Source organism: Theileria orientalis, chromosome 3 (assembly GCF_000740895.1).
Source record: "Theileria orientalis strain Shintoku DNA, chromosome 3, complete genome".
Taxonomy (NCBI): domain Eukaryota; phylum Apicomplexa; class Aconoidasida; order Piroplasmida; family Theileriidae; genus Theileria; species Theileria orientalis.
Window position 1 is genome coordinate 648703 of NC_025262.1, and position 26570 is coordinate 675272.

At 40.8% G+C, this 26570-nt stretch overlaps 13 protein-coding genes across 13 annotated transcripts; 3 read left to right on the plus strand and 10 right to left on the minus strand.

The window, feature by feature from the left end:
- Positions 1–157: 157 nt before the first annotated feature.
- TOT_030000307 (CGMP-dependent protein kinase) lies at positions 158–3236 on the minus strand (the record flags this gene model as incomplete). The annotated part of the gene is given in 8 exon segments (XM_009693052.1): positions 158–235; positions 265–342; positions 373–692; positions 705–843; positions 1033–1403; positions 1436–1538; positions 1569–3029; positions 3075–3236. The coding sequence occupies 8 exon segments, from the start codon at positions 3234–3236 to the stop codon at positions 158–160; spliced, it is 2712 nt and encodes a 903-aa protein (XP_009691347.1).
- A 215-nt stretch (positions 3237–3451) lies between these two features.
- TOT_030000308 (acid phosphatase) lies at positions 3452–4789 on the minus strand (the record flags this gene model as incomplete). Its single annotated transcript, XM_009693053.1, has 2 exons — positions 3452–4152; positions 4291–4789. 2 exons carry the CDS (start codon positions 4787–4789, stop codon positions 3452–3454), a joined length of 1200 nt encoding a protein of 399 aa, XP_009691348.1.
- A 212-nt stretch (positions 4790–5001) lies between these two features.
- On the minus strand, positions 5002–6099 carry TOT_030000309 (zinc transport protein; the record flags this gene model as incomplete). Its single annotated transcript, XM_009693054.1, has 5 exons — positions 5002–5399; positions 5462–5652; positions 5684–5738; positions 5770–5919; positions 5961–6099. The coding sequence occupies 5 exons, from the start codon at positions 6097–6099 to the stop codon at positions 5002–5004; spliced, it is 933 nt and encodes a 310-aa protein (XP_009691349.1).
- A 356-nt stretch (positions 6100–6455) lies between these two features.
- TOT_030000310 (50S ribosomal protein L3) lies at positions 6456–7822 on the minus strand (the record flags this gene model as incomplete). The annotated part of the gene is made up of 5 exons (XM_009693055.1): positions 6456–6717; positions 6772–7040; positions 7076–7237; positions 7319–7393; positions 7457–7822. The coding sequence occupies 5 exons, from the start codon at positions 7820–7822 to the stop codon at positions 6456–6458; spliced, it is 1134 nt and encodes a 377-aa protein (XP_009691350.1).
- A 72-nt stretch (positions 7823–7894) lies between these two features.
- On the minus strand, positions 7895–9482 carry TOT_030000311 (DAZ-associated protein 1; the record flags this gene model as incomplete). Its single annotated transcript, XM_009693056.1, has 6 exons — positions 7895–8046; positions 8122–8565; positions 8737–8815; positions 8846–8950; positions 8982–9170; positions 9264–9482. 6 exons carry the CDS (start codon positions 9480–9482, stop codon positions 7895–7897), a joined length of 1188 nt encoding a protein of 395 aa, XP_009691351.1.
- Positions 9483–9757: 275 nt separating this feature from the next.
- Positions 9758–10365, minus strand: TOT_030000312 (U6 snRNA-associated sm-like protein lsm4; the record flags this gene model as incomplete). Its single annotated transcript, XM_009693057.1, has 4 exons — positions 9758–9822; positions 9885–10077; positions 10117–10215; positions 10360–10365. 4 exons carry the CDS (start codon positions 10363–10365, stop codon positions 9758–9760), a joined length of 363 nt encoding a protein of 120 aa, XP_009691352.1.
- A 285-nt stretch (positions 10366–10650) lies between these two features.
- TOT_030000313 (conserved hypothetical protein) lies at positions 10651–14012 on the plus strand (the record flags this gene model as incomplete). The annotated part of the gene is made up of 9 exons (XM_009693058.1): positions 10651–11418; positions 11501–12059; positions 12092–12240; positions 12363–12518; positions 12730–12908; positions 13175–13395; positions 13440–13531; positions 13622–13820; positions 13852–14012. The coding sequence occupies 9 exons, from the start codon at positions 10651–10653 to the stop codon at positions 14010–14012; spliced, it is 2484 nt and encodes an 827-aa protein (XP_009691353.1).
- An 87-nt stretch (positions 14013–14099) lies between these two features.
- TOT_030000314 (conserved hypothetical protein) lies at positions 14100–16875 on the plus strand (the record flags this gene model as incomplete). Its single annotated transcript, XM_009693059.1, is given in 3 exon segments — positions 14100–15050; positions 15080–15179; positions 15185–16875. Coding segments are annotated over 3 exon segments (2742 nt in total).
- Positions 16876–17272: 397 nt separating this feature from the next.
- Positions 17273–20329, plus strand: TOT_030000911 (uncharacterized protein; the record flags this gene model as incomplete). Its single annotated transcript, XM_009693060.1, has 2 exons — positions 17273–17966; positions 18057–20329. The coding sequence occupies 2 exons, from the start codon at positions 17273–17275 to the stop codon at positions 20327–20329; spliced, it is 2967 nt and encodes a 988-aa protein (XP_009691355.1).
- A 230-nt stretch (positions 20330–20559) lies between these two features.
- TOT_030000316 (conserved hypothetical protein) lies at positions 20560–22294 on the minus strand (the record flags this gene model as incomplete). The annotated part of the gene is made up of 6 exons (XM_009693061.1): positions 20560–20961; positions 21118–21243; positions 21297–21478; positions 21558–21635; positions 21676–21843; positions 21874–22294. The coding sequence occupies 6 exons, from the start codon at positions 22292–22294 to the stop codon at positions 20560–20562; spliced, it is 1377 nt and encodes a 458-aa protein (XP_009691356.1).
- A 103-nt stretch (positions 22295–22397) lies between these two features.
- Positions 22398–22725, minus strand: TOT_030000317 (conserved hypothetical protein; the record flags this gene model as incomplete). The annotated part of the gene is made up of 2 exons (XM_009693062.1): positions 22398–22540; positions 22572–22725. 2 exons carry the CDS (start codon positions 22723–22725, stop codon positions 22398–22400), a joined length of 297 nt encoding a protein of 98 aa, XP_009691357.1.
- A 690-nt stretch (positions 22726–23415) lies between these two features.
- TOT_030000318 (uncharacterized protein) lies at positions 23416–24444 on the minus strand (the record flags this gene model as incomplete). The annotated part of the gene is made up of 7 exons (XM_009693063.1): positions 23416–23556; positions 23660–23767; positions 23797–23958; positions 23989–24050; positions 24082–24140; positions 24208–24298; positions 24333–24444. The coding sequence occupies 7 exons, from the start codon at positions 24442–24444 to the stop codon at positions 23416–23418; spliced, it is 735 nt and encodes a 244-aa protein (XP_009691358.1).
- A 227-nt stretch (positions 24445–24671) lies between these two features.
- TOT_030000319 (conserved hypothetical protein) lies at positions 24672–26485 on the minus strand (the record flags this gene model as incomplete). Its single annotated transcript, XM_009693064.1, has 9 exons — positions 24672–25205; positions 25237–25274; positions 25307–25366; positions 25410–25526; positions 25560–25682; positions 25713–25857; positions 25939–26256; positions 26291–26424; positions 26461–26485. The coding sequence occupies 9 exons, from the start codon at positions 26483–26485 to the stop codon at positions 24672–24674; spliced, it is 1494 nt and encodes a 497-aa protein (XP_009691359.1).
- Positions 26486–26570: the final 85 nt, after the last annotated feature.

Below are 26570 nucleotides of genomic sequence, written 5' to 3' on the forward strand. Positions count from 1 at the left end.
TCGGATCTTTTAAACTCAAACATTAAAATGAAAACGAAAGCGAGTGGTAATAATTTTACGTTATGATGGCGCGTCTCTCAAAATATCCATATATCAAGATGCACTACATTACGAATGTGTAATTATGGGACAATGTTTATTTTCTCCCAAATTCACTTCAGAAATCCTGCTCCCAGTCGTCGCTCGTGTCTTCCGTGCCTGCTTCCGGGTCGGATTCCAACACTTGTTCCTCCACCTGCCGAATTTATTTAAACCTTCCCTCACCTCCTGGTTATAGTTTTCCCCCTCCGGAATGAGCGGAGGGTCCAGAGCCCTGCTTGCCAGCTTATCCCAGTCGAAGTCCTGAATTTTTTAGTTTTGATCTATTCTAACTCTGAAGTACGGGTGGTCCTTGATGTCTTTGTAGCCGTTTATTGAGCTCCCGATTCTCACCTCGGGGACTCTGCACAAAAACCGCTTTATCAGGTTAATTGCGTCTTGGTCCGTGATGTAATTCGGGAACTTCAGTTCACCTGCGTGTTCTACTTTAGTTTCTTTCCCCGTACCTGTCAGTATGTCTCTGAATATTTCAATTTGGTCTTCTGCGTCGTTTCCGAACGGCAGCGGGCCGCAGATGAATTCGTAGAGGCATATTCCAAAGGACCATATATCAGCCAAGCACGTGTATCCCTTTCCTGCGAATCTTTGTATCGCTATTCACTCACCTAGTATGATTTCCGGCGCCATGTAATGTGGAGTTCCTATCAGTGTGTACGCCCTTCCTGTGATTTTCTTCGCAGAGCCAAAGTCTATGAGTTTAATGTATCCTTGATGATCAAGAAGTATATTTTCGGGTTTTAAATCCTAATGTGTGTTTATAAATGTGGTCGGTGTGTGCAGTTCACTACATCTTTGTACGTGTAACTGTGCTAAATCTTTGTACGTGTAACTGTGTAGATGTATTTTTAAACAATAGCTGTTCAAACTAGTCTCTCCCTTATGTTCACTGGTTAATACGATCATGAATTCTAATTCCAAATAACTGCAACCTACTCTGTATGCGATCTGACGTTCATGTAAATACTCGAATGCCAATATGATTGACCCCAAATAAAACTGCGCTTGCTGTTTATTCAGCAATCCTAGCTTCCTTATTGCATCGTATAACTCTCCTCCCGTTACCAATTCGGTTAGAAAGTATATGTTTTCCTTGTCTTTAAAGGTTTTTACTACGAGCGTCATAAAATTCCCTCTCTTACCTAGCTGTATAATCAACGGGTGGTCGTTTTGTGCCATGATTTCCCGCTCCAACTTTATGTTCTTCTGCTGCTTCAGCGCAGTTATGCACTTTCTACTAATACATTTGAGCGCAAATCTAAGTTGGCTTGGCTTGTGAACCACTAGCTTCACTGTTCCAAACGTGCCTACAGATTCCAGTCAATCTTTAACACCTTACCGTTTCCTATCGTCTGAATAGTCTCCAGGTCCTCAAACAGAACCTTCGTATCTTGCACTTTGATTCTATTTTCCAGGTGAGAAAGCATAGGCTCCTCCACGATCTAAACATGCTTGTGCTTCAAGCGGCCTACCTTCAGGAACACTGACTTCTCCACCACCCACAGATCCGCATCCGATCCGCTACACACCACTGATGCACTCCTAGGCTCGTCGTACAGCAGTGCTCTTTCTCCGAAGTAGTCGTTTTTCGCCAACGTCCTCAGGTGCACTCCTCCTTTCACGATTTCCACCTCGCCCTTGCTTATTATGTAGAAGCTGTCTCCTATTTCTCCCTCGTTAAACACTGTCTCTCCCTTCTTATATCTTACACTTTTGAACCCTCTTATCAGCATGTCCAGCTGCGTGCTTGACAGGTACCTGAATATGTACATCTTCTTTATCACTGCCATTTTATTGTTGTAGTCCAGCTTCACGTCTATGAAGTCAGTGCCCAGTATGTTTTGCATTGCGTGTTTCGTCAGCAGTGCCAGCTTACACTTTCCGTCGTACTTTTTCTCATAGTTTACGCACTTAACTGTGTGTGCGAACGGTATTTCCGGCGAGAGGATGTATTCTTCTCCGAACGAGTCTCCTCTCTCCATCACTCCTATCTCGTTGTCGTCGTAGAACACCTGCACGTACCCTTCCAGCAGTATGAAGAACCTTATTCCCTTTATTTTTTCTTCCTTGTGTAATATCACATCTCCTGGCTTAAAATCTCTCACGCTTGCTGACTCTATCAGCTGCACCAGCTGCTCCGGCGTGAACTGCTTAAACACTCTCGAGTTCTGCAGGTACTCCATCATGATGTTTCTGAAAAGCACGTTGTTCAAGTTTCCCAGCACCTTGTTCAGTATCTCTCTTCCCAGAGATACGCACGTCGTATCTTCCGTTGCTTGTATTGTTGCGCTCCTAGGCTCGTCGTACAGCAGCGCTCTCTCTCCGAAGTACTGTCCTGTCGTCAGCGACCTCACCTTCTCGTTGTTTATCAGCACGTCTGCTCTTCCTTGCTTTATAATGTACAGTATGTCTCCGAACTCTCCCTGGGTCACTATCTTGTCTCCCGTCTTAAACTTCGTTTCCACGAACGCGTTTGTTATCATGTTTTTCTGACTCTCTGTCAGTATTTCAAAAACCTTTACGCAGTCCAGGAACGCTCTGTTTTGTGAGTAGTTCCTTATTGAGAGGTGCATCAGCGTCTCTCTGAACACTGTTCTCTTCACTCCCCAAAGTGCTCCCAGCGTATCGCTTGAGCCCTTCACGTTCTCTCTCACGTCCCTCACCTTCACTGTTGCCGTGCGTGGCATGTCATTGATCAGTGCTATCTCTCCAAAGGACGCTCCTCTTTCCATTGTGTTCACGAGCTTATCGTCCACGAACACATCGAACACACCTTCGTTGATAATGAAGAAATACGAGCCATTTGTGCCTTGCTTCGTCACTGTCGATCCTACTGAGAAGATGTAGTACGACATGGCGTTCACAAAGGCATCTATTTCATATTCGTTCAAGGAATTACATACTATGTTGTTCTTGAGCGACTCTTTTATAAACTTTTTATCGGATTCGGACTTGACTCTCTCTACTAAGTGCTTTACTACTTCTGTATCCTCCGATTCTGTTTTTTCCTTGTTCTTTATTATAAATTTTGATTTCTGTTTCGAAATTTCTGGGTATTTACACTTAGCGGTATCATTTCTCTGAATACCTGACCTCAAGTTCTTAAAACTGTTCGTTAACTCGTCTACATTTGTCGTCATTATGCTAGTTTAACATTTTATACACTTGTGGCTATTTTTATCAACCACATATAATCACCATGTGATCTGGAAATCAATCGTAAGATTGCTTACACATTTTAATAAAAACTCTCTAAAAGGACTAATATAATAATCTACTCAGTTACTACTAGCAATATAAGTGGAATGGGCAAGAATATTTTAAAAACGGTTACAACAATATTGTGCTAAATTCTCTAAGCCTTTGCCAACGTGGTTCCGAATGTAAGGGTCAGATGCGCCGCTAGTATTATTAAACCTAGAGTACCGATAATTTTTGTGAACGCGTCGGAGTAGGAAACCACTCCCATTTGGCCAACTGGGTGGAACACCACTTCTGGTAACTTATTTATCAGTTTCAGCTCACTTCCGTGCTGACGCTGCCTTCTGTTTTTCTTCGGCTGTGTATGTGTGTACAGCACTTCTCCCGTGACTCCGTTTACAAACTTCGTTGTGAATTCTCTTGCTGACAACTCGTGGACTAGGAAGCCTGGCGCCTCTGAGTAGAACACTGAGTTGGGTGATTTGACCACTGCCTTTCTTCCCTTGCTTCCGCTCGAGCCCACCACTGCTAGGGTAACTCCTTCGTAGTCCAAAAGCTCCATGTCTGCGTCATATCCTGCCAGGTATGCGTCTACTTGCGCCTGCTTCAGCAGGGGGAGGAGCTTGTATGACAGGTAAGTATCGCCCTTCGAGCTTCCTGACGACAGCACTGGCTTATCTCCTACTACCACAATGTAATCTACAACTTTGGGTGCTATTTCTAGCGTTTTCTTCAACTCTTCCCATGCTTGGCTCGACACATCTTTGTATGGGAACTGGTTTGACAGGATCCAGGTGTCCACGAAAACGAATCCTACACTCATGTCCTTGTGTCCACTCTTCAACAGGGAAACGGCTAAATCAAAAATTAGTTTATTCGCAGTTTTGTTATTGAAAACCCGTGTGTTTGTTTGGCACGTACTATACAGCTACCTAGATGGTCAATAACTAATCCGGGGGCTTGCTTAACCGGCAAACATGTGTGTAAACTTACATGCGTTTGTTGAAAAGCTCGTGAAGAAGTGGTACCACCAATTTGGCATGATTAACCTTGGTGACTTATTTGAGGTCTCTGTGCCTTTTTTCTGGTCTAAAGTCGTGACGTTGTTGTCTGAAAAGAACTGCTGGTAGTGCTCGTACTGCGCTGTGTAGTCTCCCTGCCAGTCCTCAGAGCCCAGGACCGTGAACATCGGGACGTCCATTGCTCCCGACTCGTCGTAGTATACCGATTCAAACACCTTTGACCACTTATCGTCGTTGAGTCCGCTGACTCCGTTGTCAAAATTCGACCCTGGTGACACTAGGTACGTTACTCTATCGTTTTTCACGTATTCTTTTAATTTTTCCGCCACGGCTCGCTGTGTTTTATTTCCGGTTCCCCAGTTTCCTAAGGACACAAAGCGCAAGCTTGCGTTTGCGAATCCGGAATATAATAGTATCGACACTGCCGAATATGCTATGAATCCGGCGTTACACATGGTTCCGATCTTCATTTTATACACAAAACTTTTATTATTTTACACATTCACGTACTTTTAGATTATTTTTATAGATTCAAAAAAGTGATTTAAACTATTTGATGTCTGAGTTTTAGTGTGCACCATAGGGTCACATGTGTATCTAATTTTTGGCCTATATAACTTATATATCACCCATTTTCCACCAACAGATTATTTTGCGATTTTACTTGTGTTTCTTGGTCCTTTTACGATTTACTCTCCAGTACGTTTGACATTGCTAATATCATAGACATTAGCAGCGAGCCCAGGATAAAGAATAACAACAGTATTATTCTCGACTTTGTTTTCTGGCCTGTGTTTCCCGTGAACAACTCAAATGACAGGTATATGAAGAATCCGACTGCCAGCAGTGAGAATACAGTGTAACATATTCCGTCCGATTTCGACACTGTGTGGTATCCGATAAACACTCCTACTGGCACACACAGTGAGAAAAACAATATGCAAAGGTGTCTAATCCACTCCTTGTATATCAAATTCGATAGGATTGATATCAGCAGCAGGCATTCCGCCCATTTGTGGGCTAGTATTCCGAATCCCATTGCCCACGATGCTGAGCCATTTTCCGAGCCGATTAAAGATCCTACATTATTTTTAAAACTCCATTACGCCATTTATGTATCCTATGTATATATATATCTTTACCTTCTAGTATAGAATGTCCGTAAAATGCCAAAAGCAGGTACAGCGACCTTGTGCTGAATATCATCCTCAGGTTAACAATTATTTGGTCAATCTTGAGATTCTTATGGTCACACAGCACATCTGATGCGCAGGAGGTGCTGGTCGTACATTGGTTTTCAATGCAGACGTTTTCCACATCGCCAGATATTTCTCTGTATTCGTATTTGGTCTATATAAACCTACTCTTCCGGTAAAGACAATTGTGGTTCTTCCTTGGCCTGATTTCCACAATGATGGCCTAAATTTCGGTGAACTATCTATTAAAATACCTGCTAAAAAGTCGATTGTGACCAACATCAAAATCGGAGCCACAACAATGAATCCTCTCATGTCGACCGATTTTAAAATTGTAAACTTCTTGCAGTCATTTTGGAATCCTTCCGGTAACAGATGGGTAATAGCTAGCGCCAGCAGAGCTCCTGAATGTTTATTTTGAATATTGAATAGATGATGTGTGTACCGCTGGTGGCGTTGTTTAAGTTGTCTACATTGAACCATTCATTCTTATATCTAGCCAGTTTGTTTATCAACTTAGGGGCGTAACAACAAAAGATTGTTTCGAGAAAAATCAAAACGGACATTATAATCTTTGCGAACATTTTTATTTGAAAATTACATTAGATATACATTGCTGATTTCGAGGTTTATAGCTATATTGGATTTAAATATTACTTACAAAACAAACTAACATTCAATTGGTTATAATACAAACTCATAGGGTTTAAATATTAACAATATTTACTCTATTAATTGATTGTGTCCCCACTGTAACTGATAATTGAGAAATGATACACTTTGTTTTAAATCATAAAAGGTTACAGATTTTACAGTATGACTAGATGACTCCTTATTATCTTGTTTACTTATTGTCCGATTTTTATTATTCACTATCAGTTTGTGGTCGTTATACACCCACCATACAACTCCATAGTAAATATGTGTTTGTGGATTTCTATTATTTTAACAGTTTTTTTAGTGGCGGTTGGACGTCTGATGTCACTGTTACATACGATCCTTTTGCCCCTGCCACTAGCCCCTTGACGTACATCATTGACGTTTCTGGGTTGAGTCCCAGCACCTTCAGCTTTCTGAACGTACACTTGTTTCCGCCCATCCTTCCTGCCATCTTCTTCCCTGGCTTCACACACCCTGGTGTAGTTGAGGCTCCAATCGACCCTGGTCCTCTATGGTGCTTAGACCCGTGTGTCATGGGTCCCCTAATTTTATTATTAGTTAGGAATCACATTAAAACGCAATTTGGTGTCACTCACCGTTTAAATCCATGCCTTTTTATTGTTCCTTGAAACCCTTTTCCCTTCGATATTCCTGTTACCTTTACGTGGCTACACCCGACGAAAGATGAAACATCAACTATCTGGCCCAGTACGTAGTCTTGTGGCGGTTGCAGTTTAACTGGAAATGTTTCCGCGTGATTCGACAGTACGTTAATTAGTTTTCCTAACTCTGGCCTGTTGTTCCAGTGCCTTCTCCAGAGCGGTTTCCCTGTGTGTTTAGATTTGTTTTTGTACTTCAACATAGTCTACTTATACATCTACATCGCTTGTATTTGCATACACGTGTATATAGAGCTAACATACCGTATGAAACAAGGGCATAGCCGAAATCCATGAAGCGGCATATTGTACATGGTAACACCCTCAGGGCTGTTACTGTCTGAAGTACTCCTTCAGGTGAACATATTTGTCCAACTGAATATTTCTCAGCCCTTAGTTGCACCTACATATTGTGTTATTTCCTAACATCTGCTTCTTCTAATCTATGTCAATCCTATTGTTATATGTGTAAGTAATGTGTTACCATTTTAGCAGTTTCTGGCCATGTTATTTTCCACAAATAATCTCTAGGCATTTGGGGGTCTTTGTAAATAAGAACCTATAAGAATCCGTCATTTACACTGCTATTTAATCGTAGAATCCTTGTATACTTTCTGCTTACCCTGCGTGTTCCTGGCAGGTCTCTTTCTAGTGCGATATTAAGCCTGAATCGGTCTTTTTTACTGTTAAACAGCCCATCTTTTATTGTATTGATTTGTTTGCGATGTTGCGATATGTTGAATCCTACGACGGCACATATTCTCAATACCATACCTTCAATTCGTATTATACAGCATACGTACAGTATATTTATTGCGATAATTTGTTTATTTAATTTTTTACATCTAATTTTCATGTCATTTATGAATTTACATTTGTTTTTGAGAATGTTTTTCTGATACACATATTGTACCTTACCATACCATATACCTGGTAACGCCGTACGTGTCCATATACCTAACACACAGTGCCATTCTGCACTACTCATCCTACCTCACTACACACTGCTCTCTAAATACCGTGTACGCTATTAAACTAAAACATTTACTTAATCAAAATATTACATTCTTCTGTTGTTTGCTTCTGCGTAGTCGACTATGATATCTCTTCCTTCCAGGACGTGCTTGAGGCTCGGGTCAAGGACTGTATGTATTGAGTTTTTGTTTGCGAACGTAAGGAATCCGAACCCCTTGCTCTTCTGTGTCTGGGCATCTACGTAATTATTTATCAGTGTTACTATAAACAACCGTGTTTTCCTTTACGTACTCTTTTACCTATGACTCTTACCTCTTGGTATATACACGTCTACTACGTCGCCGAACTGCGAGAAATACGACCTCAAGGTCTGTACTGTGGTGTCATATCCTATTCTTCCTACGAACAGCTTCGGTGCGTTTCTTTCTCTTGTCTTTGGCGTACTTTGGTATGTTCGGTACTGCTCGTGGTTTCTGTTTTCTGTTCTTGATGCTGAGAACACGTAGCTGACTGACTTGTTCGGGTCAAATGTTGCTGAGTTCTGTCTGTAGGGTGGGATATTATGGTTATACACATCTCTGTCGTAGTGTCTATCTCTTCTCGGGTACTTGTTCGGGTATTCCATATGTGACTCAAAATGTCTTTTAAACCTATGGTTGTCTTGATACTCTCTGTATCTTCTTGGTGGTGGTGGTGGTGGCCTCTTAAGTTGATTTGCGCCTGCTGCTGATCCATTTGCGTTTCCTGCTCCTGCTCCTAATCATTTTTTTACTCTTGTTTATGTCTACTTATCTATTTATTTATCCCTCTGTATACTTATCTATTTATTTATCCGCCAGTTTACATATGTATTATTTTCTTAACTATATGCTATCACATCTATACTATAACAGTATTTCCACTAAAGCTACTGTTTTAATGCTGTACCTGTGTGAAATTTAGTTCCTGTTGCTCTATCCACTATAACTTCGCGGCCCATGATTACGTGTGGCGATGTTTCAAAGACCTGGTGTTATTTATTTTTCCCTTAACTCACCTTTTGTATTGTCTCCTCGCTATCGAACGATATGAATCCGAACCCTTTGTTAAGTGTAGAGTAGTTGCTCTGTTTCGGACAGTATGCGTCGTATACTGTGCCAAACTACACATTCATTTCTGTGCTTAGGTCGTACCTTTTTAAAGTATTCTTCCAAGTCGTCCTTGGTTGCGTCAAAGGGTATTCTCGTTATAAATATTCTGTGTGCGTTTATTTTCTCGTCGTCCACTGATTCCTTCGCCTCCTCGGCATTGTTTTCTCCCACAGCTGGGCTTGTTCCCTCTGTTGGTGGCTCTTCCAGCGATTCCTCTGTTTGCTGGGTCTTCTAATAATTTATTATGTGAAAGATATATATGTGTTTCTGTTTTTTTCTATTTTAAGCCTTTTAAATTTATGTGGTTGCTATTTAGGCTCTTACCTCAACGACATCTTCGGATACTGGCTCCGATTCTGTTGTACCTTCCAACTCAGTTACTGGAGTTTCCTCTTCTACAACTTTTTTCTTTGTCGCGGTTTTTTTGGTCCTAGGGGTTGCCTTGGTTTTAGTGGCAGCCTTCGTTGTTTTGGTTGTTTTTTTGGTTTTAGTTTCTGCGGGCTTTTTGGCCTCTGAGGTCTTGGCAGTTTTTTTTGGCGGCATAATATATGTATTAATTTAGGTCTGATAAGCTTATAACGGTTATGCTTTTACAGTTGCCCCTAACAAAAAATACAAATTTTATATTATAAGTGTTGTAATCCAGCCACACAGAATATAACGGGTAATGGCCATATTGCCCAGTATCAAACTGAGTATCTTTAAAATTAGAAATTGTCAATAAACATATAGAAATGTTGTCATAACCATCAGATATGATATATTATATTGATGTAGAGCGTTTTAAAACATTAGAATCCACGTTCTGTTGTAGAAAGTCATCTTCTACCCGAAGGATAAGGTATCTTCCCTCTACCTCTCATTCCACCAAGGTCTCCTCTTCCTATTATATTTTTTATACGTGTTATATTGTTTAACTACGGTATATAACTATTTTTCTATTACCTCTTCCGCGAAGGGATGCTGGCATTGTTGGTATTTTTACTGAAAAATTATTATTATATAAATTTATATTTATATTCTTACTTTGTGGTTTTTCTTCCTTGGCGATTTCTGCAACTTCGTTAGGCAGCCTCAGGGACTTGACGTTGTTTCCACGTATAAAGCATTCATTTAACTTCCAAAACTCTGTACCATTCTAGAAATGTATAAAATTAATATTGAACATAAAAAATACCTTTGATGTACAAACAACATTGACCATGTGCATATTCATAAATGAGTCACAGGAATCCAAGATTCCGCTATATGTTTCTCCATTTTTAAGCTCAATCAACTGTAATAATATAATTTGATCTATGTACAAAGAATTGTAAATGAAAAATAAATCATACCGTTGGTTGACTTTTGCCAGCTCTCATAAGCGTCAGTGGAAGCTAAAACAAAGTTAAAACACAGTTATATAAATTTTAAAACATACCACCATTATTAAAATTGTATAATCGGTCTTGTTTAAAATTTTTATGAATATATTTAATATATACTGAAACTGTGTATTATCTATAGAGACTGGCTGTGGTTAAAATTACACAAATCTTTTCACTAATGAAAACTTGATGAAAAACAAAAATTAAAATAAATTAAAAATAATTACACTTTTATAATAAATAATTACTATTATAAGTGTTATTGTGAGGATGATCCCATTAACACAAAAATATTGTACCATCAAGTGGTTATTTAAAGATTTTATCGCAATAGTTTAATAGATATGTACAATAATCTTAAATTTATATCAGGAAGGAAGATATTTCCTATTATTGAACATAACAATTTGTTGACAAAGTGTACTAATTTTGGTTTAAACAACCTCATTTCAAACTGTAAAATAGTAAACAACACACCTATCAGATATTTTAGCACATATATTTCAAAGAATCCTACTTTGAAGGATGACTTTGCACAGTCTTACCTTATAACAAGGGAGGTGCCAGAATATACTGGAAGCACAGATGAGTTGAATAAATCCCTTGTTAATAAACTCGAAGACCTCTCAAAGGACCTGGTAATAAAGTTGGACTCGATACCCTTTGAATTGAATTACACAGATTTATCCTACAATGTCGTGAGTGTCCCAAACAATTACCCGTACCATTCGCACAGCACGGAGGGGTCGATCAGTTTGCAGATCACAAACAACGAATTGTGGACGGAGTCGCAGCGAGAAAACAGAATTTACGGAATTGAGAAGAATATATTGTACAGGAAGATAAAGCCGTCGACGATGTTACTGTCAGATAGGTACATACCGGAAAGGTATAAGCACAGATATAAAAGAGGAGAGGAAGATATTGACCAGGGTTATGCGACAAACTTGTTTGAAAAGAACATAATAGGAGTAATAAGGGAGGTCAACGCAAAGGACGCGATTAAGTTGATAAGGTGTGCGTACCTGTTGAAGATACCAGTGGGCTACGAAAGGATGTGTTATCTGTTATCACTAGTGTTGAGCACCATTAACACACTGTCGACCAAAGAGGTAACTTGAGAAAGTAATATAGAGCATGTGCCGTAGTTTGGTATTTAGTGTGTAAGTAATGTACTTATTTGGTGACGTTTAGATTGTGGAGTTGGCGGTGTGTGTTAGGTCGTACGTGGACAACGACAACAGCTATCTGAAATTTTACCTCCTGGCAATCGGGTCGATACTGGAGGACAGGTGTCAGCAGTTGAAGCTGCTCCCGCAGCAGTCGCTGATAGATTACATGCTGCCGCTGGCACTGATGCAGTTCGGAGAGCATCCAATATCGTGGTCGATACTGCTTAATCATGAGATACTGGACAAGATCACGGAGCGCTTCCACAGCCTGGACGAAAAATACATGGCGAACCTGCTGGTAATACTCTCGTCGCTGGAGCAGTGTCCAGACGTGTCAAACAAGTACTACAGAGTGTACGAGTCGCTGGTCAACTGCCTGAAGAACGCGCTGCACGCAGTGGGATCAAACGGTGAGTTAAGAGCAATTTTTAATTTTGATGCAGAAATCATGAACATGCTGAACATGCCGATCCTATTCCCGAACTTGGAGGTGTTCAGAGAGTCTCTGTTTAAGCAGGTGCTCGAGAGGTCAAAAGAGTTTTCAGTAAACTCGCTGGCAATGATATACCTGAAGCACAAGGGTAAGAGAGACGATTGATCACAGAAATTATAGATGAAATCCCGAAGGAGTACTCGAATGATGTTCTGAACATGCTGAACAAGACGCTGCTGTATATATCGCCGAAGTATGTGCCAGATCTGTACTGTTGTTACCTGAAGCGAGGGGAGTTTAACGCGAAGGACAATAGCAACTACGAGCACGTAGGTTTTGGGAATCTACAAGATTATCAGATAGTTAAGAGACCAGCTAGTTGACCAATGGAAGATGAATACGTATACGACAGGATAAAAATATAATTAAATTTAAATTGACAATCATACAGTATTTGATAATGAACTATAAAACACTCTCAATAAAGAATATTTCGAATGTGCTCATGTATTTGAGTATAAATGGGAAGAGTAAATGTACGATTTACAGTTGGATAATTAAGAGGTTCCAGATGCTGAGACTGGATAATAAAGTGAATAACCAAGAGGTAAGTGTGTCGAATTGAGTACTGGCGCCCATTTTAAAAGAAAAATAGACAGTTATTGGTAAAGATGTTTACAAGTTATATGATTATATATGCTACACTGTGTGTATTGGATTGCTTGTGTGTTGTTATGCGTGTGTATTTGGTTCATCGTTTGGCAAGCAACCTAGGATAGATATTTAGCAGAGGATTTAAAATAACTCATTATTTTCAGCTTCTTGATGTGGTACTATCAATGTCACTAGTTGGAATACAAAACATAAATGTGTGGAACAGGTTGAACCTGGGAAACTTGATATACCAAACGCCGAAGAACATACTGGTGTACCTGGGTTACTCGTTCCTAATCACGAATTACGGAGATAGAAATTCATGGAAGGTACTGCTTGAAAGGTATGGATGATTATGTATAAGTATATAGGCGTTGTTTGTGTTTATTTGTGTGTATGTATGTGTATGTATATATGTGTGTATGTATGTGTATGTATATATGTGTGTATGTATGTGTATGTATATATGTGTGTATGTATGTGTATGTATATATGTGTGTATGTATGTGTATGTATATATGTGTATGTATATATGTGTGTATGTATGTGTGTATATTTCTATATATGTGTGTGTGCTAGTGTGCATAGAAAGGTTAATAAAATGTACAGAATACTCCTGGAGAACAAACACTTTAATCCGGAGACGTATGAAGTAATAAAGGCGGCACAATTGCTGGAATATATTCCAACAAACACGTATAACCCAAGGCTGTATTATTTGCTTAACCAATGTAGAAGTTTGTACATCACAAAGCTGGCAAGACAGAGACACACATCACCAGTGCCATATGAAAAGATGTTTGATAAAATGGCAATTAAGTATAAAAAACGTAAGTTTATAGTAGAATAATAGGTTGCTAATGTAAAAACTTAGGCGTAATATTGAATGACTTGTACGAAGCATACTACGTACTGCCTGAATTCAACATCATACTTGACATAACGAAGGACCCAATTAAGCATCCAGTATGTTATAGGATAAGTATAATAGGTTATGATAATAAAAGTATAAAGTAAATAAAAGGAAAAATTGGCCTTTATTATAATGTGTCGTAGACCTCGGGGACGGTAGTGGGAGAAGCAGTGCTGAGGCATCATGTGTGGAACAAGATGAACTACAGAACGTTTACGTTCGACGACGCGTTTTGGGACGAATTTAAAAGGGAAGACGAAAAGGGAGTAGTGTGGAACATTGACAAGATGGTAGTGTCCTTTTCGAAATTCACGAGGCTGTATCACCTGAAGAACAGAACAGGTTAGGCAACAGAGTTTAAATGACCTTTTAGTTGAGAGAAGATCCCCTATACTGCAAACGAAGGGGCGCGACGACAGGGGAAACGCAGTACTGAGAACCCTCAGGAACGCAATGAACACGAAGAACACAAGTGAGCGCTCGAGTAGGATTAAGAGGCTGCAGAGTATACTTTACCAAAAGTCCTCAGATTAATGTTTTTATAAATATATTTGCGCACGTTGTTATTTTTAATCTGTATTTTAAAAGTACCTAAAGCAGAGTCCTAAGTATTCAATCATAATGTGTAAGTTCGGACTCATATTGGGTACGATTCTAATAAATATTTATTATATTCCGCTCGTGGAATCCGATTATAAATTTGGATATTCTCCGTCGAACGAAGAATTTATATCTAAAGATCTGTCCGGTTTGGGCTTAAATGTGTACCTGGAAGAGTTTGATTTCATACCGAAAGAAGTGTCAACGAGAACAACAAACCCGGAAGTTTGTAAGGCGTCGCTGAAAAGGGATTTTGAAGACCATGTTTACGGGCTGTGTGAGCATTTCAGTTGCGACGTAGGAGTGATAGCCACAAAGCCGTACGAAAAACGCGTGTATCCACTGTCGACGGCGCCGAAGGGCATAAAGCTCCCGAAAACGGAGAACGTGAGTGAGGAGGAGAGAACCAACTGCGAATTGGCGAAGTTGGCGGCTAGGTGTAGCACGTACCTGAAGTACGCGAACTGTATTTACTATAATTACATTGCGTCGCTCAAGGTCGGGACAACCCAAATAACTTTGAGCCCGTCGGTGTCAAGTTTGTACGCAAGGTACCCAAATAACGCATTTGTGGACAAATATAACGCAGTAGGAGGAGGAGAAATAGGATTCCTCTTCAGAGAGTTCTTGCAAAACATTTGTAGCTTCGTACACAACGCGTGCCCAAATCTGCATCCACAGCTTAAAGGAGCAACAGATTACTTTTTTTCACAGGCGTGCATTGTGTTTGACACGATAACGCCTATAGGCGGAATTGAGAAGCTGTTCATAAACTACTCAGATGAAAGGCAGAAGATATCCCTGGAATCAACAGATACGGACGAGTTCTATAAGTATAGCTCAGTGCAAACAGATTTGGTTCTATCGCAGTTTAACATACCGCTGGAGGATTCGCTCATTCCGATAAATAAGCTTACTCTGTACCGAGAAAGCCTGTATAAAAATCGATGCGAAATACTGGATGAACTATATGTAAGTTTACAAGGTGACATTTCTTTTAGGAGCACAATAACCGGTTGAATTTTTATAAGGATCCAGGAAAGTATAGAATATATTCACTCTGCTTTCAACTAGAAAAGTACTACAAAAAGTGCAATTTGTGTAAGACGTTAGGGATAGTGAACAGTTCAAAGTAGAAGTAGCAGTAGAAATGTCAGAGTCGAATTGTGAGTCGCTGATAAAGAATAATGAGCTGCTGGCCCTGGTTGACTGGCTGAAAGAGAGTGGCACAAACACCAGAAGTTTTAGCAAATACATATCGGAAAATGCAGTGAAATCAGCAGAGTTCATATGTGAGCACACGTACTTTGTCTACACAGGAAGAGTTAAGAGGGCGATAAACCTGTTCAGGGATAAGGAGATGAATTTGGTGGCATCAACACTAGGATCGGCCTCGGTGTATGAAGATGGGAGGTCGAGCGCGCTGAAGGACGAGTACGAGGAAGTTGAGGGATACGTAAGGCCAGAGCGTTTCATGCAGATTTACAGCCAGTGCTGCCAGAAAGTGGACGCACAGCTAGCCTTCAGTTCAATAATGCAGATCATTAAGTGCAGCGGTGATGATTTTGGAAAACTAATAGAGATGCTCGGAAAGGTTATAATGAGATCGGAGAAGGGGACCTCGTCACTGGCAACGAACAGTCTGATTTCCATATTGGGATACTCAGAGGAAAATAAGAGTATACACATGAGTCCCCTAGTGGAGTTTATTGAGCTGCTGAGCAACAAGAGACATGAAGACGACCCGCACGGCGTCGTGAGGTCGTCGTTGAAGGACTTTGCTACGAACGTGATCCTAAAGTTAAAGCTAGGGGCATTAAAGGCTGTGGAATCTGAAGTTTCAGAGGACGAATGGTGTTTGAAGCTAGGAGAACTGGCGTGCAGGAATCAGCAGAACCTGCACAACTGGGTGTGCGGACTCTCGCTAAGGCAGTCTGCGCCAGTTTCAGGGCCGCTGGACAGCTCTCCACTGAATGACGCAGTGTGCATATACTCGTTGCTGGAATCGAGTGGAAGTGTGATTCCGAAGGCGTACAGCCCGAAGTGCATGGGACTGATGACGTTTAAGCTATCGCACGTGTTTCTGTCGAATTTGAGGCAGGACGACACTAAGAAACTGCTGAGTAGAATGGCAATTGAGTCTGCTGAAATGGCGACGAAACATATGGAGGCGGCTTCTAGGATGGCTGGAGGAAAGGTGGTTGATGATTTGCACATGCTCCCCTGGCACCCGGCGGGATACTTGAGCGCGCTACTCAACGAAGAGGAGCTTGAACCGGAGATGAATAGAGTTTCAAGCGTGTTTAAAAGGGTTCTTGAGTTGTCGACTCCGAAAATAAGGCTAAACATACTGAAGAGTCTCGTGAAATCAGTGGATAACGAGTGCGGAAGATCACTTTGCCTGATGGAGTGTAAAAATATGAGCGTAAACTGGGAGGCTGGAGAAGAAAGCGCAGAATCACAAAATCAGCACGGAGACTTCGTCAAATATGTCCTGAGCTCGTACTTTGAGCTGCCCATAATAACGACCTTGGAAGATTCCATGTGTGACTCCCTGTCGGTGCTGCTGAACTGGATTAAGTACCTCCTGTTGTCCAAAAGTGGGACACAGTTCAAGAATATAGTTAAAAAAGAATATTTGGACCCTCTGCACAGTTTGTATAGTAAAATGAATGAAAAGGTGTGTGAGAGCATTCATTCCCATACATCACACACTCGTGGCATTTTTTTAAACAAATTCGAGCTAATAAAGTTTATGATGGAAGATTTGTTTGTTCTAATCGACAGAGATGATTAGACTGTACTTTATTCTATGTAACATAATTTAATAGGCATTTAAGTTTTACACATTAGCATGACGGATTACAGTCTTAGAAGGCTGCGATCTTACATATTTTCACTGTATGATATACAAATGGATTGCATAAAAACGTCGGAATATATCGAGAATTTGAGTAAAATAAGGGCTTCTACGCTTTATGATCTAGTTAAGTATCACATATGCCTGGATACAGCTGATCTAGCAACCAATTTCGTTTGTTTGGTGCTAAAATGTATTATAGTTCATTTAGAAAACGTAAACTACTCTTCAAAGTTAGTTTGGAACCTTAGTCATTGTTTTCAGGGAAGGTGTATACCAAGGTTTGGATAGGTTCCAAAGTTTTAAAATATCCTTAGTCAAGTACAAAAAAGGTATGTTCGCACACGATATCGAATGTTTAGTAGAGAGGAGTGGGAATTTTATAATTAATAGCCCCTATCGAGTCTCTCCAGTCGATTACAGTAACACACATTGCAACATTCATGACCCTAATGTGTTCTTCAATTCGGACCTGGGAATCTATATAAAGAAGTGCTGCGGTTCAGTTACAATATGTAGGTTGCTGCAAAACCACAGGGTGTTGATTCCCTCACGAGTTTTTGAGCTGTCGCGCTCCCCTCTGTTTGCGTATATCGCACATTTGGACGAGTCTGATGTGAAGTATAAAACGTTGATAAAAATATTTAAGTCGGTTCTAAATAAAGCAAATAGAACTAGGTGTGATGACGATTTGAATAGCAGGAAGACGCTGTTTGTGCACTGCTCGGGAAGCATATTGAGTAACAAGGCAATTAAATCATGCGAAAAGGATCAAAATGGTAAAAAGTTCATATCTAATTGGTCGAAAATGGTGATTTACAGGAACTTTATATTTCTGAAATCGAAGACGAAAAACAGGAGAGTTGTTTACAAGACAGTTTTCGATTCAGTGACCTCAGACGATGCGACAGTGATGAATTTTTTGAGTTACATCCTGTTTAATGACGAGGCATTCAGTCAAGAGTTGAAGCAGAGAAGGATTTCAATTAATGCATTGATGTTGTCGCTACATAATAAATTGGAAGCTGGTCTTGTTGCACCTGGATGTTCAGAAGTTAATAGGGGACATGATAGTAACAATGTTACTGACGCATATGGTAATAATGACAAGGATGTAGAACTTAAGATACAGTGTGTTCCACAGAAACCTAGAAAAAATAGGAGGAAAAGTGTTTTAAATGGCTTGTTTATCCATTTTAAAAGGTTTATAAGTAACCTTAAATCCGTAGATTGGTATGACACTAAATGTTTGTTGAGTGAGGAGTTGCAGGGAACAAACTTTAGCACAGTGAATGTGGCGAACGTGTACAAGTATGTTAAAACCATAGTGGAGAAGACAATGAGTGCAGAGTTGCTGTGCGGGAGGTCTAATTACCTTAAATTTTTGAGGCTCTGTCACTCACTCATAACACTAAACAGGGGAGAGAATCCGTCGATGGCAGAGCTGATGAACCGCATAAAAATTAAGGACTGCTCGTGGACAAAGGGGAGCTACCACTCGAGGGGGCAGACGAGGACGATCTTGGAGTATCTGTGCAGGCTTATATTCTTCCTGCTGCAGTACTTCATAATCCCAGTGATCGGAAGGCACCTGCACATCACGGAGTGCGGATTCTCAAAATACAGGGTCTACTACATAAAAAAGGATGAGTGGACGCGGATGATAAGGGCCGCGAAGAGGGAGTTCCTGTTCAACGGGAAGATATGCGACCAGATGCCAGTGGCGGGCGACTTCCCAAAAATAAGGTTCGTGCCCAAGCACACCGGGATGAGGCCAATATTGAACTGCAACACGCAGGCGGGCTGCAAGGCGTTTTACCAGACGCTCCTGATGAAGTACAACCACAGCTACAAGCCGGAGTGCCAGTGCTACACATGTTACGTGTACTACGAGCTGAGCAACAAGAAGCACCTGAACAGCGTGCTGCGGAAAATACACAGGGCGCTGACTGCTAACGGGAGAATTAGGCCGATAATGGGCAACGGAGTGCTCGGCTATAACTCCTTCTACAGGCACCTGAAGAGCTGGTGGATTAAGTTCGTGAGCCTGCTCGGAAGCGTGGACAACCCGAAGCTGTACTACTTCATAGCGGACCTGTCGCGCTGCTACGAAAGGATACCGCACGACAAGCTCATGGAGGCCCTGAACGCACTGCCGCTGTCAGACTCGACGATGCGCATGATGCACAAGAGGTACATCGTGAAGCTGGCCTCGGGCGTGAACTCGTTCTCGAAGCTGGAGGACGTGTCCTCGCTCTCGATGCCGAAGATGAGTCACCTGTCCTCGAGGCTATACGGGAACTTCATCATAACCTCGAACTTCTCCTCGACCAGGGGCTCCAGAGTCACCAAGTTCGACATAGTGTCCGCAGTATCGGCGCTCATTTCCTCCCTGAAGCTGCAGCTCCCGAACTCTCACACCAACAAGTACATGAAGCTGCACCGGGGGATACCCCAGGGCTGCTGCATCTCGCCCTTCCTGTCGAACCTGTACCTGTCCTGCCTGGACAAAAACCTGCTCTCGAGCACGAAGTCTGTTTCCGCGGAAAACGGAGTCTCAGTCGCGCTGCCGAACCTGCTGGTTCGCTGGATAGACGACTTCCTATTCGTCTCCACCAGCAAGGAGGACGTGAACAACATGTCTGAGATTCTCAGGTCGAACAACATAGGGGCCGTGATGAACCTGAACAAGGTGTTCACCAACGCCGACTTCTACGACTCGGACTGCAGTTTCGACGGCAGTTCCAACGCTATTGAGTGGATTAACTGCAAGTTCAATTTCGACATTAAGAACCGCTACGTGGACGTCGAGATCGTGCCCTGGCGTTCGCCCGACGTGAAAATCAGGGACAGCATATGCCTCTCCAGGGGCAGGCACGGCTCATTCATGTTCACGTTCATTGAGCAGCGTTTGCTGGGCTCGATCACGAACAAGCTTGAGCACAAGACGTACACGTGCGCGCTCATAAACTCCCCGACGTGCATACTGTCGAACGCGTACACCGTCATGCGTCTCTGCTCGCTCAAGCTCCGCTGCGCCATGCAGGTGTTAACTGAGCACTTTGGCGGCTTCGTTAACCTCAAGTACATCTTCAGGCTGATTATGAACCTCGTCACCATCACTTCGAACCTGGTTGCCAACGGGGGCCTGAACATCAGGGAGAACCACCTGCGTGAGGTCCTACTCATTTCCTGCATCAACACCTTTAAGCACAGGACCCTGAAGCCGGCTAGGTCGAGTCGCAAATCCAAGCACCTCAGAGTCGTTCACAGGCAGATCGTGAACATGCTGTATCGTCAAATTGAGCCTTGCGCCAGCAGGGATGCTGTACTCAGGTTGGCCTCAGACATAGAACGCAAGTACAGGTCAACTTGGTCCAACATTCTATAATGTTTTACCATTCACGTTTGTGCCTTTTCCTTCATACAGTTTTATGTGTATTTTTACAGCTATATGTAACATTGTGTTAGTGAATATGCTTGTACATCATTGTATATACACCAATGTGTATTACCTTGTGTGTAAAATGGGTATACAGTATTCTGTATATACACTATAGTGCATATGTGTGTATATCTGTGTATGTATAAACGTTAAGACTATTCACACTGCAAATCGCCTCATGTGTTTTGCAAATTAGTCGTGTATATGTCCTTCTTCTTCGGGGTTCCTACCCATCTTCCTGAACCGGACATTCTCATCGCCTTGACGCCATTGGAGTAGAATGGGAACAGCCTGTGTGATATGCCCTTTTTGTAGTACGGTCTCGGCGGCAGTTGAAACGCACTTGCCGCACCGGTCAACTTGTAAAGGAGGAACGGAGGTGGCTCGTACAACTTAGAGGCTCCTCTCCACATAAAAGGCCTGAGGTTCCGCAGATAGTGCAGCCTCTTACTCCTTCTGACAACGCTGTGCTTCTTATATGTTATCTTTCTGTACTGGGAACTAAATTTTAACACCGACTCGTCTATTTCAATGATCCTCGCACTCTTCCTGCTATAGTATACTGGCGCTGGAACCACCTAAAACACTCGTTAACTCTTATCACTATTGTGGGAACTTGTGGTGCACTCATGGTGCTTTTGTGTCTGCGCCACACACACATACTGTTGTTTCAACAATTCGTATAACACAGCTATCCTTATGACACGACTGCCAATTAACTTATTTTTGCTTACTTGGTGCTCTGGTATCTTCTCCTGCCTAATTTTGTATATTGCGTGTGCAAAGGTCCTCGATGCTTCCACATCCTTGTCAACGAACCTCACCGATCTCAGGTAGTAATTAGGAACAACGTGGTCCAACTACATCAATACGTTATGTCGTTCCATTGCATTTACACCCTAATATTAAATACCTGCAATATGACCTCGTAGGCCTCCTCCACCATTATTTCGCATCCGTCTCTTGGTCTGTAGCCGTGCAGCGACTCTCCCACGTGCGTCATCAGCACGTTTGATATTTTGAGGAAGTTCAGACTCTCCAGACACTTCTTTACTGTCTCTCTCAGCTTCACTGCTGCCTCCCTCGAGTTTCCCTCTACGTAATATTATGGTGTGGTTTTATGAGGTTGATGCGTGTTACTTAGACGTTGCACTACATACTTATATACACTTACGCCAGTAGTAGGGCGTTATCATAAACGCCAGCAACGTCGACTTTGCAGCTCCGAACGTGGGTGTCAGTACCACATCCCCTATATACTTTCGTTAAATCTAATTACACTTGTTGCCTACCTAGCTGTAGTGTTCTCGCCTCCAATAGTGCCTTCTTGTAGTCTTCCGCTTCCTTAAAGGTGCTCTTCACTGTCTCCAACTCCTTGATTCTTTCTGATATGATCAGCTTTGACCTTTGAACTAGTGCCGAAATAAGCCTTTTCCCTCCCAGATTAAGTATCTTCATTCCTACGCGTCTTTAACGTCAGCTCAACCTACCGAATCCTCTGTGTGGAGTTAAATTTGGCGGTATCGGCACCACTAGGCAGTCTCCTCCTTCTTTCAACACGTCTCCATGCTCCGCTGTTATCTTTCCAAAGTGTTCTATTTCCATCTGCTCCAGCTTCCCCTCGTACTTGTTAACATTTATGTCATCCATCAATTCTTCCGACTCTGCCTTCTCTTCCTGAGGTGGCAGATTAAACGGTATCTTACACCTCTCCCTATATGTCGTTGTATCCGTTCTGTTTGCGTGTTTTATTGGATTTGTTGCTCTGATCCACTCTATTTGCTGTCTCACTGCTCTATCTCTTATCGTCTGAAGCCTACTTTGCAAAAACGAACTTGTGCTGAAGTTCCTCCGGGCAACTCCGGGCACAAATCTCAAAATATTAAACTCTAACAGTCCTCTATAGGCCATGTTTGTCTTATTTTAAGCTGATTTGACCTTCTTAAATCCATTATTCCTAAATACCAGTACTAACTCTTCCAATAGTGCCAATGGAGGCTCATTCATACCAAATTTACTTAAAGCTACAACATTCCATAAATTGTTCTTCATTACCTAGAGATAAATCGCTGAACAGTTCCAGTTCGTAAGAAGGTGCAGAGTATCTTGGGTCAAGTGACGGATCCTTCTCCAACATCCGGGCCAATATGGCTTCCTCTGAACAATTTTATGAGTCATAAACTGTTACCTTGTTTCTTAAAATACACTGTCTCCTCGGCTGTTTTTTTATCGTCGATAAAATTGAAGGATGCGAAATGTCTTCTACATACGTTTCTGTTATACGTATCGTCTCTAAATAATCTCAAAAACGAGCTTCTTCTCAAATTTCTGCTAATTGCCATCAATATAAACCAGAACTGATGAAAAAACTAACTATACAATGTAATTCTACCTAGGAATCCTACCACATATTTTTGCTTGCCATAACAACGACGCTAAGGCTAACTAGCCGATGCAGTCTGGTGCATTAGACAAATTCTTAAATATCGATAAAATTCTAAAAATGTATGTTTATTTTACCAGATTTTAATGTTTATTTCATATTATTGTATTACACACTATCCAATGTGCAAGCTACGATTTTAATTTACTCAAATATCAACACATTTAGACAAGATTTGTTTTATGGGACATAAAATCACAATTTCTTTGAGATCTTCGCCTTATATTTGATAAATTTTACCATATTATGGCTCACTATAAATTCACAGGTGGTGGCCGGATAAAGAGCGCTCAAAACTGGACTTTTCAGACGAATCCCTATATCACTGCCAGGCCTCAGATCCACTGCGTCGGCGATGAGTGTAAACGGAGTGACATAAACGTCTACTACCAGTACGGGGGCATGGAGACCAACCCTCCCGTGTTCCTCCATTACATTCCCATGATAATCGTCATCATCCTGGTTTTAGTTATCGGCGGCATTTTCCTCTACCGGAGGTGGCAGGAGAATAGGCGCTACGAGGAGACTGCCAAGTCCAGGATGGACTACCTCGCCGTCCGCGAATACGTAGACTCTTTCTAGCGTTGGGCTACCCCTGCTTATTCTCTTCGAAGCTCTTCAGTTTATTTTTCAGCGAATTGAATTCTGGCACTATTTTGTACATCATGCTCGTCAGCAGCGTGTTCAGCGACTTGATGACGTGCGAGGTCACTATTGACCCTTCCGAACTCTAATTCATTAATTTACTTGCTTTTACTTACTCACTATCTACTCTCAACACTACCTCTTATTTAATTAAACACTTCACATTCATACTTAACTCATATACTTACGCTTTGATCTTTCAGTTCTGCCTTTATGTTTGACAGTTTCTTTTTACTGTTTGTGGTTTCTGTTAACAGGTTTATGATTGATTTCTTTGTGCCTTCTGGCAGCGGCTCCTAACTCAATATGTTATCTCCGAACCCACCTTTAGCATGTTATGTATTGTCAGCAGCTTCAGATACCCCTTAAGCTGCAGCAATTTTGTGTTCAGGTCCTTGTATATTTCCAACACTGCTTTATAGTGGTTAAACACGTTCATCAGGTTCGTATCCTCCGGGCCCTTATCCTCAACTGAGAACAGAAGTCTCTACAACTCTGTTAATTTCCATCAACCTACTCTGTAGTATACATAGCAGTCTCTACACGATGATACCATTATCGGTTTGTACAATTTAGACCCTAAATTCCACCGTTAATCATAGAATCATACCTTTGAACAGCGATATTTCATATTTGCAATCGCGGCAGAACGTTTCGTTACACAGCTGGCTAAAACGTGATATTAGTCTTTCCACAACTGCTTTACCATGAAAATTTGGGCTTATAGTCAAAAAACCCTGAGTTGAGCAGGTGTCCGCATATGTCACACTTTACCGTTGACTCGTCCACGAAGTGAATGTCCAGGAGTGATCTTATGTCCTCAAAATCTGTGTTATAGTTTTTGTAGTCTCTTTGACGTACTTTTTGTTCTTATTGCCTCCGATATTCTCTTCCTTCTCGGGTGTATTTGCGATTTTTGAATGTTGCGGTAGTTTTTGAATTCATCCGTGATATTGTTATATATAATATACATTTATTGAATTTACATTACTGTTTACAGATCGAACATTTTGTAAAATGTATTCAGTTCATCTAGTGTGTGGTCGCTTCTGTTAACATCACTAATCAATTCATTCTTTATCTTATGTGTAATATTTTTAAATACTGAGTCATCGAGTGTATTTTTTACCATTTTAAATATGTTTGCGATCGTATTTACAACTTCCTCTCTACACGTTTTTGTAATTAAATTGTGCATCATTACCTGTCTTCCAAGCCACTTCCTACTTTGCCTTCCGAATATATACACACCTTAACTATCAACTCGCTAAAAAACTCATACTCAAGCATATTTTCCAAAGAATCTCTTCCTTTATCACCGTTTGTTAGGAATACAAAGTGTACGATTAGGAATCTGCTGTACACGTCTTTGAAATAATACACTGCATCTTTAGGCAGGCACGCGAACATACTCTCCAGGCATTTCAGTGACGCCAGCACGCTTCCACCGTCCAGTGTGTCCAATGCTCCCATTATGAGTTCCATCATCTGGAGCATTGTGGCTGCACATGCCAGTGGCGCTCTCTTCAGGTAGTGGTCGTACATTTTCATAAATTTGTTCTTCAATTCCCTGTTGTTCATCAGTTTCATTTTGTCTATTGTCGATTCCAGCAACTCATACATCTTCACATCATCGTCATTGAACACAGCAGTGGTCAATTTAACAAAGCACTTTGTGCACTTTACGACCGAGTTGTTGTAATTGTTAATATCGTCCGCTATCTTTTTTACCACCTACTCATGCTTTTAAACCGGAAATCCTCACCTCCTTAAATAGCAACACATTTGATAACTCCTCAAATGCTAAATTACTCATTAGACTTATTATTTGTTACCGTTTGGGTGTTTATCCACAACATTGAGAACCACTTCGTAGATGTCATCCAATATTTGACCTAAGACATTAGTATTTATCCATACATAATACTGTCAACTTACCATGGGTGTTGTCATATAGTATCAACAGTGTTGATATCAACAAGTTATAATTCTTAAGACGTCCGCTAGATACCTCTTTAAGCAGTACTATGAAACAGTTACAAATGAGTCTAGATCCTAAAACATTGTTATTCCTAATTATTCATTCACCCATGATCGCTAATTTACATGTATTTGGAAATAAGCTGTAATGTGCGTTCGCCTTGTTGTACAATTCTACACTAACATAGGTTGGCTTGCCATATGAGCACCCATCTTTACTACATTCAAATTCTAAAACTCTGTTACTATGCCGAGCCTTACTTAAATTATTTTTCAATGGCAAATGAATCACCGAAATAATTCCATTTATCTTTTTTAGTACAGCGTCCGAGTTCTTTGTTATATTTGTGTTTTTTAATGATTCACGCACATCGTCTAAATCTTCTAAATTACTTGATGCACATACCTGAAACCTTTTCATTATTTAAAATTAAACACATTGCCATAAATATAACCTACAATATCATTATAAAATCATTTTAAGTACCGAGACCACGTGGTAATGTGTTAATAAATCCTTATGAAAAACGAAATTATAGTCACAGCATAACCTCAAATGCCTTTCTTCATCTTTATGGTAATGCCAAATAAAATTATTTGGAGATAGATACTGTAACAACACCAAAATGTCATTATACACAGGCTCATCAACCTTAAAGTTATATTCTCCTTCAGGCAGCCTAGAACGAGCGTCTTTAATCGCACATTTGTAATCTTTAGTTACCAAAGTGGTATATGTCTGTTTTCCAGATTCAACAGTAGAATCTCGGGATTCAAACTCATTTATGTACTTACTGTAGTCACTCTAAATAAACAATATATACAAACCATACACATACCAAGAGTTTAGATAATTTATCAAGGATATTTCCTAATGTGCAATTACTTTCACTTTTATTGGTCGAGTCGACATCAGTGTTAAATTTACAATCAATTGCACAGTAAAAAAAATGTACCAAATGAAGTGTAACATCTAAATATTAAACTATAAACTGAAATATAAACAAACCTGGTATAAGTTTATGAGATTCCATGAACTAAACTAATTAATAATGTTTATAATGATGAACCCAATTGTTGGCGTTAAATCAGTAATATCATTTTTAGATTTATCATAAA